At 42.5% G+C, this 19,211-nt stretch overlaps 2 protein-coding genes across 6 annotated transcripts in view; one reads left to right on the plus strand and one right to left on the minus strand.

Moving 5' to 3' along the window:
- The window catches only part of CFAP61 (cilia and flagella associated protein 61), a 121,426-nt gene extending 118,181 nt beyond the window's left edge, over positions 1-3,245 (minus strand). For 3 of the 5 annotated variants that reach the window (XM_063327955.1, XM_063327957.1, XM_063327952.1), the window contains exon 1: positions 598-773. In XM_063327955.1, the coding sequence (XP_063184025.1) occupies positions 598-773 (176 nt within the window). Of the gene's footprint in view, positions 1-597; positions 774-2,895; positions 2,981-3,152 lie in introns of those variants that run through there. The other 2 variants (XM_063327953.1, XM_063327954.1) reach the window with 2 other exon arrangements.
- Positions 3,246-3,281: 36 nt separating this feature from the next.
- Positions 3,282-15,502, plus strand: CRNKL1 (crooked neck pre-mRNA splicing factor 1). Its single transcript, XM_063327959.1, has 14 exons — positions 3,282-3,410; positions 3,744-3,896; positions 5,468-5,559; positions 5,677-5,835; positions 6,199-6,365; positions 6,881-7,059; positions 7,775-7,945; positions 8,630-8,821; positions 9,560-9,619; positions 10,787-10,867; positions 13,141-13,380; positions 13,791-13,892; positions 14,470-14,718; positions 15,252-15,502. Exons 1-14 carry the CDS (start codon positions 3,363-3,365, stop codon positions 15,417-15,419), a joined length of 2,061 nt encoding a protein of 686 aa, XP_063184029.1. The 5' UTR covers positions 3,282-3,362; the 3' UTR covers positions 15,420-15,502.
- Positions 15,503-19,211: the final 3,709 nt, after the last annotated feature.

The following is a 19,211-nucleotide window of genomic DNA, read 5'->3' on the forward strand; positions in this document are numbered from 1 at the left end:
AGCAGCTAGGATACTGATGTCAATGGAGGATATTAGGTATCTTGGGGACATGAAAAAGAGGCACATTGAAAACATATTCTGTGGTAGGCAGAGTCTGTCTCCCAAGGTAGACTAATGAGAGGCAAAAAATAAATAATTCCTTCCGTTAAGGGGAAATCGGAAGAGAAGGAAAAGATTTAGACATACACAGACAAAAAAGCAGAACAGTCACGGCCACACAGTGATTAAAAACCTTAGTCCCTGTCCCTCTACTTCTACCACGCTCCAACAGGCAAAAGGATTCTGTTAGCTGGAGCAGACAACAGACATTGGAATCTGATGGTTTCATCAGGTATCTTATTCAAAAGTATTTCTTCTGAAGTCTTGTCGACCATACTGGCAGCAGTGATCCAAGTTGGCACGAAGTCACGTGTACGTGACACAGAGAAGAGATGGAAGCAGATTTTCTTTCCCTTTTTGTGAGTAGCACAAAGAGCCATCCATCATGCCACACCATGAAAAGGCTCATCGTGTTTTCTGCCATTTTAAATGTAACATAATTTCTTGAAGATTCCTGCAAGAAAGGTAATATAGTATCCCTAAAATACTGTTACTTACAAAAGGTACATGACATCAATCCTTCCAAAAACTGCTTCTGTAAAATAGTTGAAGAGGCCTATAATATCTGAAACATCATGTGATTCTGTTCTTCTGGCACTGACCACTTCTGTATTTCCTCTTGAAGAAGTTATTGTAGTCATCTTACAGACTGCAACAAGAAAGAAAGAAAACATTGCTGTTCTGGCAGATCCCCCTACAATCCATTGTTCAACATAGTTACTTGAAATGGATTTTTATGTAAACTGTGAAGAAGTGCAATTTGGATCGATTTAAGTGCCTAGTTCCTGTAGACCTCTGCAAGATGACATACTGCCTGCACATAAATACAGCATGCAAACAGTGCACAAGTAGAAATACAGCAGGCAATCATCTCTATTGTATGTATTCTACACGCTACACAGGAAATAAATGTTTTTAATAGGGTATAAATTGCTTTTACATTTATTCATTTACAGGCATTTGCATGCTATCTATCAGAGCAGTGCCCCTCATTAATAATTTCAAATGTAAATCTACAGCGTTGGGAGGATCAGCTGCAAACAATCAGGATAAGAATGCTCTGGTAACATTAAACAGCAGTTTCAGGTGAGGTAAGTGTTTTTTGCTCAAAACAGCTCCTCAAATTTCTTTTTAGGTCCACAGCGCTGCTTTAATTTCAGGAGGAGTTGAAGGCTCTATAGCTTCCCTGCCCAGAAGAAAAACATTTTTGTGGTTCCACATTCACAGAATTTGCCAGGCCCATGTGATTTATTGACACGCCTAGCGATTTCAGAACATATAGGGGCAACAGACATTCAGACCATCTGTGACTATCAATTAACAGTTCATTTATTTTTTAGCTGTGTTGCTACTCCATATTGTAGCCTGTTCTGATATAATCGAGAATTATGCATTATTGACCACACAAATTGACCAACCACAACAATTTTCTGCAATTTCTGGAATACACTTGTGCAACATATAGCCTTACTAACCCAAAAAAGCCTAAATAACCAACATACCTAGAAAAGCAGAACACTTTTACCAATCTACCAAACACAGTAGCCATTTCTGACGTTGTCTCCAAACCCAGATGTGATGCCCAGTTTTTAGGCCCTACAAATCCCAACAAAAATGGTGTAACAAGGGAAACCCCTAGTTTTATACCTTTTAACTACAGAAAGAGTTATGTATACTGCTACATCTTTCACACACAGTCAAAATATTGTTATAGGTAACACCACAGGTCTCAGTCACAGAAACATATGTTTGCAAAGAGGTCCCAGCATCAACCTGCAGCAAAATGTCCTCTGCAGGTTTAAATGCATATGCTCAGTAAACAGAATTTTCGTTATGTAGAAAGAACTAGCGAGGCTAGAGTATACTTATTGCTGAGTATAACAATAACATCTACAAGGAAAAAAAATATACTAGCTTGTGTAACACTTCTCAAACGTCTTAAGATTATATATATTCTTCCTAGCGGAGTGGAAGGCAACTATACCCACGGCTAAATGACAAATGATTCTTAAAATAAGCAAAGAAAATGCCACGTAATTCACTTACACATTTTATTAAGCAACTGCAAACTGTGAGACTACTAAAATAGTTGGTTATTTTCAATTAATGTCAACTCCATATATAAAAATAAATAGGAATTTTAAAGTGTTGTTAATGACCTTAAATCTAGCGTTAAGATTATTTCAACCTAGGAAAACAGTTTGCCACATTCCCGCACTCAATTGTTTGACTTAATCCATTGAAAAAAATATCACCCTCGTCTCCACTAGCTCCCCCTTAAAGGCTCTAAACACTCATGTCATCACGACTGACAGAAAGCAGCATTTACACATTAAAACTGTGTTGCATTTCCGTAAGAAAACGCACTGTTCCTACAGCAGCTCCTGTATTTCTTCTACGAGAGCAGCAGAGCACAGATGAGACTTGGCAAAACAGGCAGTTAAAGAACCGTTCCTCTTCCGAACTAGAATAATTTCCTCTCTGCCTCCTTAAATAAATACTCTCTTTTAAGCACAAGTGCGGTATGGTTTTTTTTTTTTCCGTTGCTGACTCCAGACACACCAAATGCACGCATCTGTACCATAGGTGGGCATCTCACAGCGCTTCTGTGGGACACCTAGGGAGATGGTAGGTGGCACTCACTTCACCCCACCCCACCATGAACGGCTGGCTTCAGCAGCCGGGATCGCGGCCTGTCCACCATTCCCACCCCCGAAAAGGCCAGACCCAAATTTCAAGGCCCAGATGACCCGGATGTAGGCTACTAGATCTGAGGACCGGGCAGGGCTCGCTCACCTGACAGGAGCGGGGCAGGAGTTCAACGCCCACACTGTTAACACCTCTCGGGCCACCCTTCAGCAGCAGGGACCCTGCCACACCGTGAAAGAAAGACACACTCCCCATCACACACACACACACCCCCCCCCCGCCCGGGCGCGGGTCCGGGCCACCCGCAGCCCCCACAGGCAGGCGGAGCCCGGACCCCCGTCCGCCGAGCCGCTAGAGGGCACCGTTTACGGGTGTGGGACCCTCCGGCTGCACCGGGCACTCACCTCCCTCCCGCTGCGGCGGGGAATGCCGTTCCCCGTCGCGGTCAGGGAGGGACGGACAGACTGACCGACTGACCGACTGACGGACCGGCCGGCCCCCGCCTCGCTACCGGCGTCGGGACGCGCCGCCGTTACCACGGCAACGACGCCCGCCGGCGCTGCGCCAGGTCAGAGGTGACGGGGGCGGGGTTTGCAGGGAGAGGAGGCGGCAAGATGGCGTCTACGGCGGCCGGGAAGCAGCGGATCCCCAAAGTGGCGAAGGTGCTGGGGAGGAGGCGGCGGCGGCGGGCCCGCGGCCGGGGGTGGGGAGAGGGGCCGGGGTGGCCGGGCCCTGATCCTCGGGGCAGTGTCGGGCGGCCCGGAGCGGCCGGGCCCTGCCGGGAAGGGAGAGCGGAACTCCCCGCGGCCTCTGGAAGTTTGGCCTCTCCTCACGCCCCGGGCTGGTGCTGGCCATAAGGGCCCCGTCGGTCTGAGGGGGGTCTCCGAATCATTCTTCGGTGAATAGTGAAGCCACCGGAGTAAATTAGCCATGAGGGGATTTTTCAGTTTTGTATTAGAAGGGGAAAACGTGAATCAAGCCGCCTTACTTTACAGGTGAAAAATAAAGCACCCGCCGAAGTTCAGATCACAGCAGAACAGCTTTTAAGAGAGGCCAAAGAGAGAGAACTTGAACTTCTTCCACCACCGCCTCAGCAGAAGATCACAGATGTTGAAGAGCTAAATGACTACAAACTCCGGAAAAGGAAGGTAAAGGCAAAAAAAAAAAAAAATCCTAATCGTGATGCTCATAATCTTACTGCTTTTTAACTTAAACAAGATGTAGACTATATTACTTGTGGATTTTCCAGATGAATAGCAATTCATAAAAAAAACATGTTTCCATAGAAAATGCTACTTTCATGTAAAAATTGTACATTAAATATATGTTGTTTAAGATAGAATTTGGTGGTACACGACATATTACGTGTGACCATGTTCAATATGTTCAGAACACTGCAAGGGTAATTACATACATGGATGATACGCAGTTTCTTCATCACCACTGATATACTTGGCCAGGCAGCATGACAGAACATTAGTAAGCTTTACAGTAATGCTGGTGGTTTTTTCCACAACTGTTTAAAAAAGACAGAGCGTGTTTGCAAGTGATGTCTCTGTTCTGTACAATTATGATATTACCTGACACACTTTAGAACACAGCTTTCTATACTAATCATGGTTATGTTTGATAATGGTCTTGAAACTTGACCATTTTGCATGTGATGCTGCAGGTGTAATTTTTTTCTTCTTCATTTGAAAGAATTGCTTTGCTTCTGTAAACCTATGTACAGTTTTGTTCTGCTTTCTCCTTTGATAATTGCTGTCCTGGATCAGCAAAGCAAACGTATCCCTAACAGAGAACTTTAAATGTTTTCAGCACAGAGCAATTTTTTAGTTACAGCCAACATAAATGAGGACTATCATTCCCTGAAGCGTATACACGTATATTCAGAACTGGTGACCATTGTAGCACAACAGCACAGCATCTCTGTACTCAGCCCTGAGTGGGTGTTCGTTTCCCTCCTTACTGTAGTGGCTAGGACTCTTTGTGACAACTTTGGGCCTTACTGTGCTGGATGCTGACGTTCCTCACTCGGGCACGTGCAGAGCAACTGGAATCAGATGATCAACACCACAGCCCTGCAAAAACAATTTTTTCGTTTTATCTTTTTTCATCTCTCATATGAACGGCAGTAATGAGCCACCACGTTAACTGTGTTAAACCATGTTTAGCCACGTGTTAAGTATGAGTAGCATTGATTCTGACAGAAGCCAAACACAAGGCTGAAGATGCCCTCACCCTTGCACTGAGAAGTGAAATTTGTCTAGCACATTTGATGCCACTATATTAAATCCAGGGAATAAGAATAAGGCATCTTGCTTTAAAGAAGTACAGAATAACAGTATATAAAGGCCAAAGTGAATAAACTTGTGTTGGTGCATCCACATATTTTCAGATTTGTCTGCAATGACTGGATTCCATTTGTCCAGGTAATGTTGCTATTGAAACACAAAGCAGGAGATTTAAAAAAATAGTAAGATTTTAGTGCTGTCAGTTATTTTTCCATCAGTTTTTCAGGTGTCAGGTTGCACTTCTAGCTTCTCTATTATGCAATTTTTAGAAAGTGTTGTATTGAGTATGATTCGTTACTACATCTGCATGTGTATGAGGCATTTGGAATTCATTCCAATAACAGTAATATTCCATAAGCCATTTATGGCATGATTGGCCTGCACAGGGGGGGTTTCTTACTTACAGAAATAATTTTTCTCCTCAGACTTTTGAAGATAACATAAGAAAAAACAGGACTGTTATCAGTAATTGGATAAAGTACGCACAATGGGAGGAAAGCCTAAAAGAAATACAGAGGTAATTATGATGCAGCTGTTGACATCTCTCATAAACCTTTTAAGATGCATGTTTACAAACAGCATCGAAGTCTTAGAGGCACGTTATATACACAACTTACTTCTCTTTGCTTTCCAGAGCCCGTTCCATTTACGAGCGTGCTTTAGATGTAGACTACAGAAATGTCACACTCTGGCTGAAATATGCAGAAATGGAAATGAAGAACCGCCAGGTTAATCATGCACGAAACATTTGGGATCGAGCCATTACCACCCTTCCCAGGGTGAACCAGTTCTGGTATGTTTATAGAGAGCAGGGCATTGCTTTTACCCCCAAAAACTACTGATCATTTTTCTGTTTTGCTATCATGCAAAAGTGCATTGTTTTTTGTTTCTCCAAGTCTTTAGGCTAGTCTGAAAAAAAAGAGGAAGGCTTATGTTTTGGAAAGGTTTTGTACTTTTCAAGTGATAAGTGTATTGGGACAGAAGGATGTTTGTGTACCTGCATGCTGCCAATTACAACAGTATCCATAGGCATTTCAGGGGTGCAAGTGGGGAATAGGTGAAGAAATCTCAGTAATGCTTTTATTAAGCACTCAAAAAATCCTTGTAATTTATGTGTTTACTATGTGTTTATAAAAACTTGATCTTGTTTTCTAAGGTATAAGTATACTTACATGGAAGAGATGCTGGGGAATGTTGCTGGATCACGTCAGGTGTTCGAACGTTGGATGGAGTGGCAACCAGAAGAGCAAGCTTGGCATTCCTATATTAACTTTGAGTTGAGATACAAGGAGGTGGACAGGGCACGTACCATTTATGAACGATATATCCTTTTTAATGCATTGCAACACCTGCCCAAGTTTAGGCCTGCATTCTTAATTTCTTTCTTCTCTATTCTACCTCCAGCTGTGTCCCTGTGCTCCTTTTTGCTGTGGTGTGTTGGGAGTAAGCCACCACGCTGAGAGCCAGCTGTAGGTATTAAAAGCACATTTAGTATATGCCTCCAAATTCCATTCAGTGAATGTACGTCCTGCCACAATACTGTGTAGTTAACAGCACTCATGCTTCCAGCTTTTTTGCAGCCATTTTTTTTCAGATTCTCCTCTTTAAGCTTCTCCCTGACCCTTGCCTGATTTTTATCCCTTTTTACATGTTAAGTTCTTAGTAAGGCACAACGCCTTTGTGTGCTTAGAGCTGTTTTGTGTCTTCTTCCCAGTTGCACTTTATGCATATGCCATCCTTGGGATTGTTTCAACTAGTCCATGACCCTGTAGTCACTGGGAAGAATGCAATTTGAAATGTCCAATTCAACTACCCCTGTTTCTTTAACATAACTCTACTTGTTATTGTTCATCCTGATGTTAAAAACTGGATCAAGTATGCCCGCTTTGAAGAGAAGCACAGTTATTTTGCTCACGCAAGGAAAGTATACGAGAGGGCAGTGGAATTCTTCGGAGAAGAGCATATGGATGAGCACTTGTACGTGGCTTTTGCAAAATTTGAGGAGAACCAGAAAGAAGTAAGACCTTCTTGATAATACATCAGACTAGTACTAACTGCCCCCACAAGATTTCTTCTTAAATGTCAAACTCAAGGCCACTTAACATTCACTGCAATACTTCTGTTTTTCAGCACTGTGTGAGATGTTGTAGTCTGAGTTAAGGAGACAATTGTTTGCTTAGCTTCTATTTGCCTTTTGGTCACATCAAGGAAATACATTCTAAGAAAGGTGGGCACCAAACGTGCCAAGCCTGAGAATAGTGTCATTGGATCAAATACATATCCTCAGGTTTGTAAGTTCCCTGGAGGCTGTAGGCCTGCATGATAAAAAAAAAAAAAACAAACAAACAAACAAACAAAAAAAACCCAAAAAAACCAAACTGAATTAGCCATGTTTTTCCCAGATGGTCTCTTTAAAGTGCCATGTCCGTTAAGCAATTGAAAACATTCTGTGAACCCAGAGCTACAACCTCTTAAAAATACTTTAAATATTTCAGACCCGTAAATGCATAAGAGGTGGTAGGTTTTGGTATTTACAGATTAATATTTTTTTTTCCTCCAAAGTTTACTTTTCAGGGAGATCTGTGTTAGTCTTGTCCTGAAACAATCATTTACATTGAGATATTGTATGATTCAACATTCTATTAAATATTGCCAAAAGCTTCTTGAGAAGTTGTGGGGGAGGACAGAAGCTGCTTTGTAAATATTACTCAAATGGTATTTAATATTTTCAGTTTGAAAGAGTAAGGGTGATCTACAAGTACGCCTTGGATAGAATTCCAAAACAGGATGCCCAAAATCTCTTCAAGAATTACACCATCTTTGAGAAGAAGTTTGGAGACAGAAGGGGGATTGAAGACATCATTGTCAGCAAGAGGAGATTCCAGTATGAAGAGGAAGTGAAGGTATGTATTGCAAATACCCTCTGGGCTCATTGTTCATCCAGATACTGCTTAAGGTACGTGAGTGTCTCATGATATGAAGGCTGATGAGTTTTACATTACCCTTGATACTCAGTCCAAGAAAATGCCAAGAGAACGCTGTTCTTTTTGGAGGCGGAATTCCATCCGTGGGGGTGAATGATACTTCCACTCACTTCTTGTTTCTGCGTTCTAATGTAGATTGTGGAGACAGAGTTTTTGATTGAACTCAGAGCTCCGTACCCGTCAGTCATCTTATGGGATGATGCAGTTTAGCTGGTAACTAACTTCTTCCCTTCTGTTATCCAGTAACTTTTACAGGACACCTCACTTGTGTGTAAATACCTTTTTGTGAGAAAACAGGCGTGCCACAGCTGTCTGCTGTTCACTGAATACTGCATATTTCATCGTTTCCTCTTCCATTCTCACAGTTCAGTTTGTTTGCCTTCACTTAAAGAATAATATTTGTAGGTAAAATAAAGAAATAAATGCCCTTTAGCCCAGAAGCTCTAGCTTAAGCATACTTGAGACCAACACTTTTCATTAATATTCCGATGATCTATTTTAAAGGAGAAATTCCGAATAAAAACTGTAACTAAAGGGACGGGGTCTGTTATTTGTAGTTACTGAAATTTCTTTCCCATTTCTCTGCTCCCATCTTTCTGGAAGGCAAATCCACATAATTATGATGCATGGTTTGACTATCTGAGGTTAGTTGAAAGTGACACAGATGCTGAGACTGTCCGAGAAGTGTATGAAAGAGCCATTGCCAACGTTCCCCCAATTCAAGAGAAAAGACACTGGAAAAGATACATCTATCTTTGGATTAACTATGCGTTATATGAAGAGCTGGAGGCAAAGGCAAGTAGTAAGGACTCGGGTTTTATTCCTTCCCAGGTATTTTCCTTATATTAAATAGCTACCGATATTTTAATAAGAAAACCGAGAACTAAAAAAACTATGTTCTTGTTTTGTGTAACTAGCTACAGGATTTGCAATTTAAATATGTGGGGTTTCCCCTTCCTTTTTCTTTCCCGTGCATAGGGGAACAAAATATTTCAGTTTCACCCCAATTCATTTGGCAACACGTTGATAATAAAAGCAGAAGGAGGTCTTTTCTACCCCATCTGAATTGCCTGTTCCGGGGCTGTTACTTGAACTTGTGAAATAGTTTTAGATTTAACAAAACTATTTGTGAAGTTGTTCTGTGAAGCAGTCAAATTCTTGCTGTAGTGGCCTTTTGAAGCTGTGTATTTCTTCTGTTATCAGTCATGTTACAGCTGTTCTTTATTTCATAAAATTTTAGTGCAGTATACCTATTCAGGGTCTTTTAAAGGAAAAAAAAGACTTCCCTAGCCCCAGTGGGGACACTCTTGATTTTATTGTCTAATTCTTAGTGTTGAATGTTGTTTTCAAAAGACTACTCTTACTGATTCTCAGAAATTACCATCTTTGAATTGTGCACACTAAGTAGATAAGTAGTTTTATATCTTAAGCATACATGATTTTAAACAACTTGCACAAACAATCATTGCACAAATCAAAATCTAGTGTAATCTTAGTAGTGAACAAAGTATTTCATTTTGCCGCTTCTTACAGGACGGAGAACGAACCAGACAAGTGTATCAGGCTTGTATCGAGCTCATTCCCCACAAGAAGGTATGGCTCCTCCAGCAGTTTGTATTGAGTCTTGAATTAACATTCCCAAGATAGAATTCTTTAGTTTTCTTTCCCCAACAAGTTTCAGGTGTGTAAGCATCTCCATATGGATACTAGCACATTCATGAAGACTTTGCTTAGGACTTTAAATATCCCTTCTGGTTTCTTATAATGTCCATCTTCCAAAATCGATGGTCTGGGGGTTTTTTTTGTTGTGGTTTTTGTTTCTTTTTTTTTTTTTTAAATGGCTGTAATTTGCATCATCAATGTCAAATAGCAGGCCAGACACTGATGTCGGATTTCCTCATCCAGATGTGATGCAAGGGTTTCTCCAGCATTTTTAAATTACTAAGTATACTCTAACAATCTGAAATAACACATAGTCAGAGGATAGTCCTGTGCTACTAAACAGCCGGGAAGGACTCTTATTTTACTTGTTTTCTTCCTCAGGTTGGTCCTTGTATAGTCACTCTTAGCCCAGTTGCTTATAGTCTGTGCAGAATACTTCTTGCTCTATATTGTGTTGGGTTACTGCCTTCTATAGCAACAGTTTCTAATTGCCTGCACAGTTCCAGCTGAGGGAGGTGCATTTGATAAACCATCTTTCAGGTGTGTATTCCCCATTACAATTGGTCTTCAAGACTGGTTTTTTTGGTTTTCTGGGGTGTTTTTGCCAGTGAGTTTTAACTAAAATATCCGTGTGGCCAAACCCTTAAAACAAGTAATCAGCATTGCCTTGGAATGTCGAGAAATCTTAGATCATGTACTTTTCTAGTTTGTCATTAATCATGTCAGCTGCATATCAGATGTGTAGATTCAGATTAATCTGTAATTATTAAGAGTTGATTAGCTATTAATTGATTCAGTGATAGCTGATATTTTGCTAATCGATTGATTGGTTAATGAACCATTTTCTGTGTTTGAGAAGGCTTCTGTCCTGGCCGGTTTTGCTTTCATCCAGTGGTAGAGTATATTGATCCTGTTCTAGAGAAGTTTTTTGGGGTTAGGAACTCTCAACTTTTCAGCAGGAAAATACTGAGGTCAAATGCAATTAATTGCAGTAGCAGTAACATCTTGTAGAGACAGAGTGATTATTGTTTTAAAGGACGTATGCAGTATTATTTACTAATCTTCCAACCCAACCATCCATTGTTCTTTTTCTTTCAGTTTACATTTGCTAAAATATGGCTGCTGTATGCACAGTTTGAAATACGCCAGAAAAATCTTCCACTTGCCAGAAGAGCTTTGGTAAGCTTTTGTTAATTCCCTAATTGACTGTACTAACTAATAGTAACAAGGGAATAGCATTAAAAGATCTTAAATTGTCCTTTATAAATTGCTGGTTTAATCCACTTAAATAAAGCATCCGAGAAGTCTGCAGGGACCAGTATTTACTGTCATGTACGATTTAAAAAGGAGCATAGCTTGATACGATGAATTAGCCATGGGCGGAAATGAATGTAGCTTTCTCGTTTCAGCTGACAAAACACACATCTGAATACAGGAGTACCCAAATCAGCTTAGTGCACTTGGAAATTTTTAACAGCTGCTGGTTTGTTTAAACGATACTCGTACTAGCAATAGCATTTTGAAAAGCATTTTAAATAACTAGGAGTTTTTGACTCTCAGAAACTAAGACTTCCTGAATAGAGCGTTTGAGTCCTAGCTACCAGTTTGCTGATAGAAGCAATCATGGGGACTTTGGGCAAGCTCAGGAGCTTCTGTGGAACATTCACTATGTGAATGTCAGCATGTCAGAGAGCAGTGGAGTACATTTTGGCAGCAAAGCCTTTTGAAATTAAAAACTTTCTTTCCCTACGGTTCAGATATTCTAAATAAGCTCAGCTGATAGCATTAGAAATTTTGAGAGAAAGCTAATGTTGGTAATGGTTGAGGTGGTTTGACTTGAATGAGGAAACTGATGGGATTTCCATCAAACCTATGGCACACCAGTGATAAGAGCATAAACACGAATGGTGGTCTGTCACTGATACCGAACCAAGTTTGCCTGCAACGTGCTAGTAAAGCTTTGTCTCTTGAGCTGGATTCCTGCCCATAACCAGAACAAAAGGAGGGGTTAAGTCCCCTGTGAGGCTGTTACTGTCTCCCTGTAGGAGAAGACAATCATCTGTCCTGAAGTGTGCTGCTGTTCTAGCTTGGCGTAAGATACCATCGCTCAGCATTACCATAGTCACCAGTTGGCACCTTGCTTCTGGCCTTCTTGTTTTTAGGGGTAAATGTTTCAGGAGATTCTGGAAAGGCTGCTTTGGCCTGTCTGGAAATACAAAGTTTCCTCAGTTTCTTTTAGGCTTCTCTTCTGTTAGTCTTTTTCCCTGTTGTTTAATTCCTTTGACTGGCTTTTTTTCTTTAGTAGGCCACCTTTTTCTTGTTTTGGAAACCAGATTTTGCTGCTGCAGCCATAATACTTTTTTGGACTGGACCTAGGTTTGGCAGGCAGTTTCTTTCTTTCTTTTGCCATGAGTTGACTTTGAACCACCTTCTTGGGAAGAAGTCTTCCTCCTGTCCTGAGGTGATGGTCCCGCATTGTCACCATGCAGAAGAAAAGGTCCATCTTCTGATGCTGAAGCTCTCATCAGCATGCAGACAGCACCTTGCTCTGCCTTATTTTCGCTGTCTGCACATGGTGTGTGGATTCCTTGTTTTCCCAGGGTCTGAGAGATGCTGGGACTTGGAGACAGGAGATCAGCTGGAGTCTATGCTGCTTAAGAAAATTGTAGTGTATGTGGAAGAACTGAGCATATTTTGAAATAGAAAAGGCATTTGTAGATCTCGAGAGCCATAATGGTGACCAAATAGATGTTCCCAAGTGGTGGTTTCCTCCATTTATACTAAATGCCAAGATGATCAACGTGTAGGAAAGTTGTGCAGGAGAATTGTAGTAAGAGAGTTTGATCAGAATTAATTTAATTCACATTAGCTTGAAGGAACAGAGGCTGCAGTGCTTAATAAATAACAGTTGTTTACAGAAGCGACTCCCAAGAGTGAAGCTCACTACATACCTGTCTCAGATGTTCCCATTCTTAACTGTTGCGATGATGAATAGCAGTGGTGGTCCAGGAGACAGTTTCTCTTGATACAATTTTTTTTTATAAGATACTTGGGAACTACTTGCCTGGAAGACTGGTACAGACTGGTACTATGCTTTCTTCAGCTTTTGATGTCAGATGAAGTGCTCATTTGATGAGACAGGGTGAGTTTCAACTCATACTTTGTGGGGAATCCATGTTACGTGGAAGTGTAACAAGTTAGAAGGTTTTCTGCTTTCAGACTTCTTTCTTGATGTTTATGGATGCACGCTCATTTTGCAAACGTTGGTTGGATTTCATACTGGCTCTGACCAGTCTTAAGAAACAAACCAGTCTTAAAAAACAAACTGCTCAAAAATTAATTTTAGTTCAAATACTGGAGAGTAAACAGATGTTTAGAAAATAGTGGGGTTTTTTTCCTTGCAAGATCTTTTAAGTGGTTTTTGGTTTGTTTTTTTTTTTTTTGCTTAACAGGGGACATCCATAGGTAAATGTCCAAAAAACAAACTGTTTAAAGGTTATATTGAATTGGAGTTACAATTGCGAGAATTTGATCGTTGCCGAAAGCTGTATGAAAAATTCCTGGAGTTTGCACCGGAAAACTGCACATCGTGGATTAAATTTGCTGAACTTGAGACCATTCTTGGCGATATTGATAGAGCCCGTGCAATATATGAGTTGGCTATTGGCCAGCCGCGGCTAGACATGCCAGAGGTAAGGGGGAAGATAAACTTTACAGTTGGCACAATTTTAAGGTATTTATTACACAGTGTGGCTAATTAAAATGTAAATAATCTACCAGCTTGAACAGAACTGCTTACCATAGTGGCTTAGCCTGTGTCTCATTAATTTAGCATCTGTTTCTTGGCAGGGTATGCGGGACTATACAGCCCATGATAACACATGGTGGGGAGAAACACGCTTACAGGAGTCAGCTAAATGGATTATGTGCACAAGATTTAATATTGCTTAGTCTTAATCCCAGCTTGTACAGTCAATAAATACTCAGATCTCCGAAAGTCTTTTTCAGATAAATTTCACATTTATCCATACTCTTTTTTTTTTTTTTTTTTCTTCATTATCTCAGTGTGCTGTGAACATAATGAGAGACTTCTCTTTTGCAGGTTCTTTGGAAATCCTACATTGACTTTGAAATTGAGCAAGAAGAGTATGAGAAAACAAGAAATCTTTACCGCAGATTACTTCAGCGGACGCAGCATGTTAAGGTACGTATGAGGACCTAGAACACAGAATTTTTCTTGAATCTGGTCCACGGTGCAGAAGAGGCCTTCACTGCTTTGGTTGTCTGGCTTCTTCACATCAGCAGTGAACCTAAGTTCAGTCCTGTGCCATGAAGAGGGGAAAGACATTTCTACATTATAAATGACAACAGGTGTATCGTACATGAAAGAAAGCTTTGCAGAAGGTTTCCAAGCAGCCCTCTTCCTTCTGAGTAGCTTTGGAATTTTAGTTGGAAAAAAATTGCAAGGTAAAAATAGTTGTGATTTTTCCAGTGTGGTTTAGTGCTGTAATTTGATAAAATTCAGACAGATTTATGTTGATTCGAAACAACCACAAGATCTTTGTCAGTGTAGCTTACATTAATATTCTCTCTTGCCAAAATAAAGCAAATCTCACACATGGGAAACAAACATAAGTTTTCTAGGGATCTGCTTATGAAAAAGTACTTTAGACTTGCATTGACATTTGCTTTTTTGGCTGCCTCATATTTTGAAACTATCACTTAGCTATCGGACTTCAGAATGGAGGTTTCAGCTGGGTTTTGATTTGCTTTCACCACAGGTATGGATCAGCTTTGCACAGTTTGAGCTATCTGCAGGGAGGGAGGAGAGTTTGTCAAGATGCCGGCAGATTTACGAAGAGGCTAATAAGGCAATGCGAAACTGTGAGGAGAAAGAGGAGAGAGTCATGCTTCTGGAATCCTGGAGAAACTTCGAAGAGGAGTTTGGAACTGATGCCACTAAAGAGAGGATAGATAAACTTATGCCTGAAAAAATAAAGAAGAGGAGAAAACTGCAGGCTGAAGACGGGGTAAGAGACAAAATTATGCAGGTGGTCACTTTGAATCCTTGGTGGCTCTGTGCTGGGGTTTGGTACAAAAGCGATGATAGATGCTACAAGTGCATACCAGTTTTACTGCAGTAATTTAAAAAAGTGTTGGCCTGAAACGCATGCTGCTGAACTCCCTGCTCTTCAAGCAGCCTAGGTGGGCACTTGATTCGTAGGGAGGTACTCATACCAAATGCTTAAGCTACCTTTACTTTAAACTCCTACCATAGACAAAGCAAAACAGCTTTAGGTAGTACTATGCGGATAGTGTTTGTTTCTTAACTTTGTTTGGGACAGGCTATTCATCAAATCTGCCTGCTCATTATGCACAGGAGTAGTAGTACTGTCTTACAGCCATTCAGCTCCTTGGTTTCAGCTGGTTTTCAGCTGCTATGGATGGTCTAACAAACATTGATTTTAATTTTATCTCACTATTATGCTTATTAGAAGCACCTCTTAATAGTTAACACTAACATGCAAATTAAACCTGCTTTGTGGTATTTTTTTTTCCCTAGTCTGATGCTGGCTGGGAGGAATACTATGATTATATTTTCCCGGAAGATACTGCCAATCAGCCTAATCTCAAACTACTTGCTATGGCTAAACTCTGGAAGAAACAGCAACAGGAGAGTGAAGCTGCAGAGATGGATCCAGACAAAGACATTGACGAAAGCCAGTCTTAATGCATTGCCTTTCCCCGCCCCTTTTCTTGGGTATTGTACAGTATTTTCATTGGTGACAAATAAATGTATTTGAAGAGTTTTACTATTACTGACTTGAGATGTTTTTCATTTGGGGGGGGGGGGGAAAAAGCACCATATTGTAGTCGATTCCCTCTAACAGTCTGTTGATTTCCAACAATTAAAAGCAGGGGTCGTGGGGCAAGTGCAGGAGTCTGCAGCGGTTGCCAGTGGTCTGAGAACTGGGAGAACTGGACAGAAGCTTTGTTTTTAGCACAAGACCCACTCTTCTAAGGCTCCTACAAACTATCACAGTACTGCTTAAGGATATTAACACGCCAGGACAGTAGATGTACTTTCTTTAATGAGAGATGTCTCTACCCTTCCTGATTGTTTTTTTCGGGTAAATCTGTATGGATCACGAGGATAGCTGAAAACAATAAATCCTATTGACTGCAACCTGTTCAACTTTTATCCCAGAAAACTATTTAGAAGGGAAAATAATAGAAGTTAAATATACTGAAACTAGTGCCTAGAAGACAAATCTGTAGAAATTACTACCACCCACTTAGTCTGTGTTTTAATATTTCAGTCTCTTGGCAGTGTATTTTGTAGTACATAATCTGTTGGGAAGTGAAGTAGAAGCAGTTTAAGTAAGCTTCTCAATGTTTTGTATTTCATGGAGGGGGGGAAAATGAGCCTAAGCTTTCTCATCCATGAGTTCTTGGGGGGAGCGGGGGGAGGAGCCTTTCTGTCCGCTTGTGTGGGCTGGTTCCCCGGTCCAAGGGAAGTCAAGCAGTTTGCCCTTGCACTGGGGAGGGCAGGGATCGCTGCCCCAGGGCTTGGTCATGTGTCTGGGGACCTTGCCCACCAGGAAGAATGGTGATTTCTAAGAAAAAAAAAAAAAAGAGAGTGTGCCACAATAACCACCAGAGCGATGAGTCAGGCCTTAAACAAAGCTGCTGTTGACTAAAGACTGGGCAGTTACTACAGTTCTGGTCACATCTGGCCTGTCCAGCTGTGGACAGAGTAGCTGGTCAGCCTGGGGCTTATCCTTTGTACCAGCTAGGCTTGTCTGCAGCTGGAAATGCTTCCCTGTGGTCAGAAACCGGATCCTCACTCCACCATCTCATCATCCTCGCTGGGCTGATGCTTTTGAGCTTCTCCCTTTTGCCTGGTGAGGGGCAGGGTGACCATGCAGGGGAGGCCCAGAAAGGTCAAGTAGGACTTTGTAGCCCTGGAGGGGTGGTCAAGGGTGTCGGGGCCCAAGTGGATCCTGCCAATGAGGGAAAGGGCTTGAGGAGGAGCGGAAGGGGTTGCAGGTGAGACTCTGCTTGTGCAGCTGGCACCAATGAGTGCGATTGGGCTTTTACCACCGGAGCTCTCTTGAGGGGGAGAGATGGGATCCACCTGGCCAAGGAGAGCAAGAGGGGCTGGCCAATCTGCCCAGAAGGCTTTAAATTGGGAATGAGGGGGCAGGGGTGATGACTGGGGGGGGAGGGAGGAGCAGTGGGCTGTGTTGGCAGGACAGGGTATGGAGATAAATGACCACGAATTGGAGGACTGGATGATCTCCAGAAGTGCCTTCCAACCCCTACCATTCTGTGAAATTCAGGGCAGGAGGACTTCGAGGGTGTGCCTGCGGGCAGAGGAGTGCCGGGAGGGCAGCATTAGGGGCAAAGCTCTTGCTCTTTTCTTAGGAAATCTGCGGGAGTGGGTGCCTGCCTGGAGCACCTGGGACCAGCGCTGTTTGGGCAATGCGCGGCTCCATCTGGTAAGTCCTTCCTGATTTGTCCCAAGTTCGTTCATCTTGTCAACTTGGCTGGCTGGCTGGCAAGAAAAAAAAATCACTTTACCGGTGAGGACCGTCCTTGATCACTTGCTAACTATTGTTCTTCCAAGTTCAAAAACATTTTGGGGTTTTTTTGAGCCAGCTGTGTTAGTTATACCTTCTATTTTAAAGCTTGATTATTTTATGGGTTTCATTCATAACAGCAGTGCAACTGGTTGCTGTAATATGACTGTATGCTGTACTAATTGATCTTCCTCCCTAAATTCTCCCAAAATCCTGCATGGTAAGGTAGTGCTGTTTTATCATGACAACTGAGTGTCGCGTGATAAAAATCTAGCTTATTTAAGTTTATAGCAGCTTTTATGCCTTCTGGGCTCTAAGTTTGCCAGCGCCTTGGTGGTTTGGGGAGGGGGTTTTGCGGTGCCTTCCCACCCCCCCCCCCTTTTATTTTTTTTTTGCCCCCTAATGGGAGGGCATCGTTGCAATCCCGGCGCATCCCAGCAAGGATGCGCTGAGCTCCCTCCCCGCCGGGCACCAGGCGGCGGCAGAGCCGCTCCTGCCCGCTCCTCGGCCTTCGTCCCCGCAGAGGATGGGGAATTCGGGGGACCTTGTGGGTCCCGCCCACCCTGGAGCATCCCGCAAATTGCCTTGGTGGTCCGATGGGAACAGCTGAAGAGGTATCTCTTCCGCAGCACGTTTTCCTTGGAATTGTGAATTGCTGCACGCCGGCGGAAAAAATGAAATGATGTACGTTAAAAGGGAGACCAGGAGAGAGAGGGTCTGCAGGGCAGTGGCAGACAAAAGTCGAAACCAGCAGCGCTACGGTGACAGCAGATTCATCTTGAGCTGTCTTTGCTGAGAGCAAGTAGAAGTCGAAGGAAGAACATCTGGTAAAAATAGGAGTGAGCTGATCCTCGCGCTAATGTAGCAAATAAAGTGCTGGGTGCTTGCAATCGTTTGGACTTGGGTGCAGTCTCCCTTTTTTCCTCAATGTCTGAAAAAATCCTGGAAGAACACTGGTAGGTTAGGTAGGGATTTCCTTCTGCTGGAGAAGGCATCAGGGAAAAGCAGTAGAGAAGAAGGGTTGGGGGGTGGTGAGTGTCACGGAATTGTTTTTAGCACAGGAATCTTAACTTGTCTTTCTGGGGATTCCTGTCTCTCTCCTGGATTTTCAAGGTTAAAGACGTTTTTCCATGAGGCTCAGGACCAGGGTCCACTGGCACCCGCTGCACAGCACAAGTCCCTGTTTATGGTCCTCATCTCCATCTCCCTAGTGCGGGTCTCGACAAAATAGCGAGACCCGTCCGAGCCTGCTCCCCATCCCTGTGTTTGCCCTGGAACGGCAAACCCTCCGAGGTCTCCATCTTCTCGCTTTTCTTCTCTAGGTTTCCCAGGGCTATTTTGCATTTAGCTGCTCTGAATTTGGATCCTTGAGATCCGGTTTTGTCTGTTTGAACCCCGAAACACCAGCAACGAGCGATCTGGACTGCCACGCTGAATGCTGCGTCTCTAGTAGTAAAACCGTTCCGCCCTTCAGAGCACTAATGAGACGTACAGGTTTAATTGATTTCTCAGGTCACAGCCGTGTTTCCACCTCATTTCTCTCCCTCTTCCCCCTGTTAGAAGCTCATCTTGGAAAAGGCAAATAGGAGGTTTTTTATTCCATAACAAGCTAGGCAAAACTTATCCGCTAACGCAACTTGTACAGCCAGATGCTGCTGTGGTCAAAGCATGGACCTCTGTCTCTCTTTGACACTGCGCACAAACACAGGGATGACTGTGTATGTATCTAACGTCTTGCAAGTTTTATTAGAAATTGCTTCAAGGCGTTCTTGACGCGTAAACTCTGCGTTTGTACAAATGGCTTGGTTACAGCAGGGTTTGACGTCTCTTGAGGTTTGATTACATCTAAGGTGGTGGAAAAATGCGAAATGTGTGGGCTGCTATGCCGAGCTCGCAGTATCACAAACGTACAGCCGCAGCGGGCGCCGGTGTTTGCCTTT

The sequence above is a fragment of the Chroicocephalus ridibundus genome, chromosome 3, assembly GCF_963924245.1.
Source record: "Chroicocephalus ridibundus chromosome 3, bChrRid1.1, whole genome shotgun sequence".
Lineage (NCBI taxonomy): Eukaryota > Metazoa > Chordata > Aves > Charadriiformes > Laridae > Chroicocephalus > Chroicocephalus ridibundus.

Bases quoted from the DNA above. Each gene is read 5' to 3' on its own strand.
- CRNKL1 (XM_063327959.1), top strand. From the start codon at position 3,363: ATGGCGTCTACGGCGGCCGGGAAGCAGCGGATCCCCAAAGTGGCGAAG. The intron at 7,060-7,774 runs GTAAGACCTTCT...TAATATTTTCAG, and splicing joins TTGAGGAGAACCAGAAAGAA to TTTGAAAGAGTAAGGGTGAT. The intron at 13,381-13,790 runs GTAAGGGGGAAG...TCTCTTTTGCAG, and splicing joins CGCGGCTAGACATGCCAGAG to GTTCTTTGGAAATCCTACAT.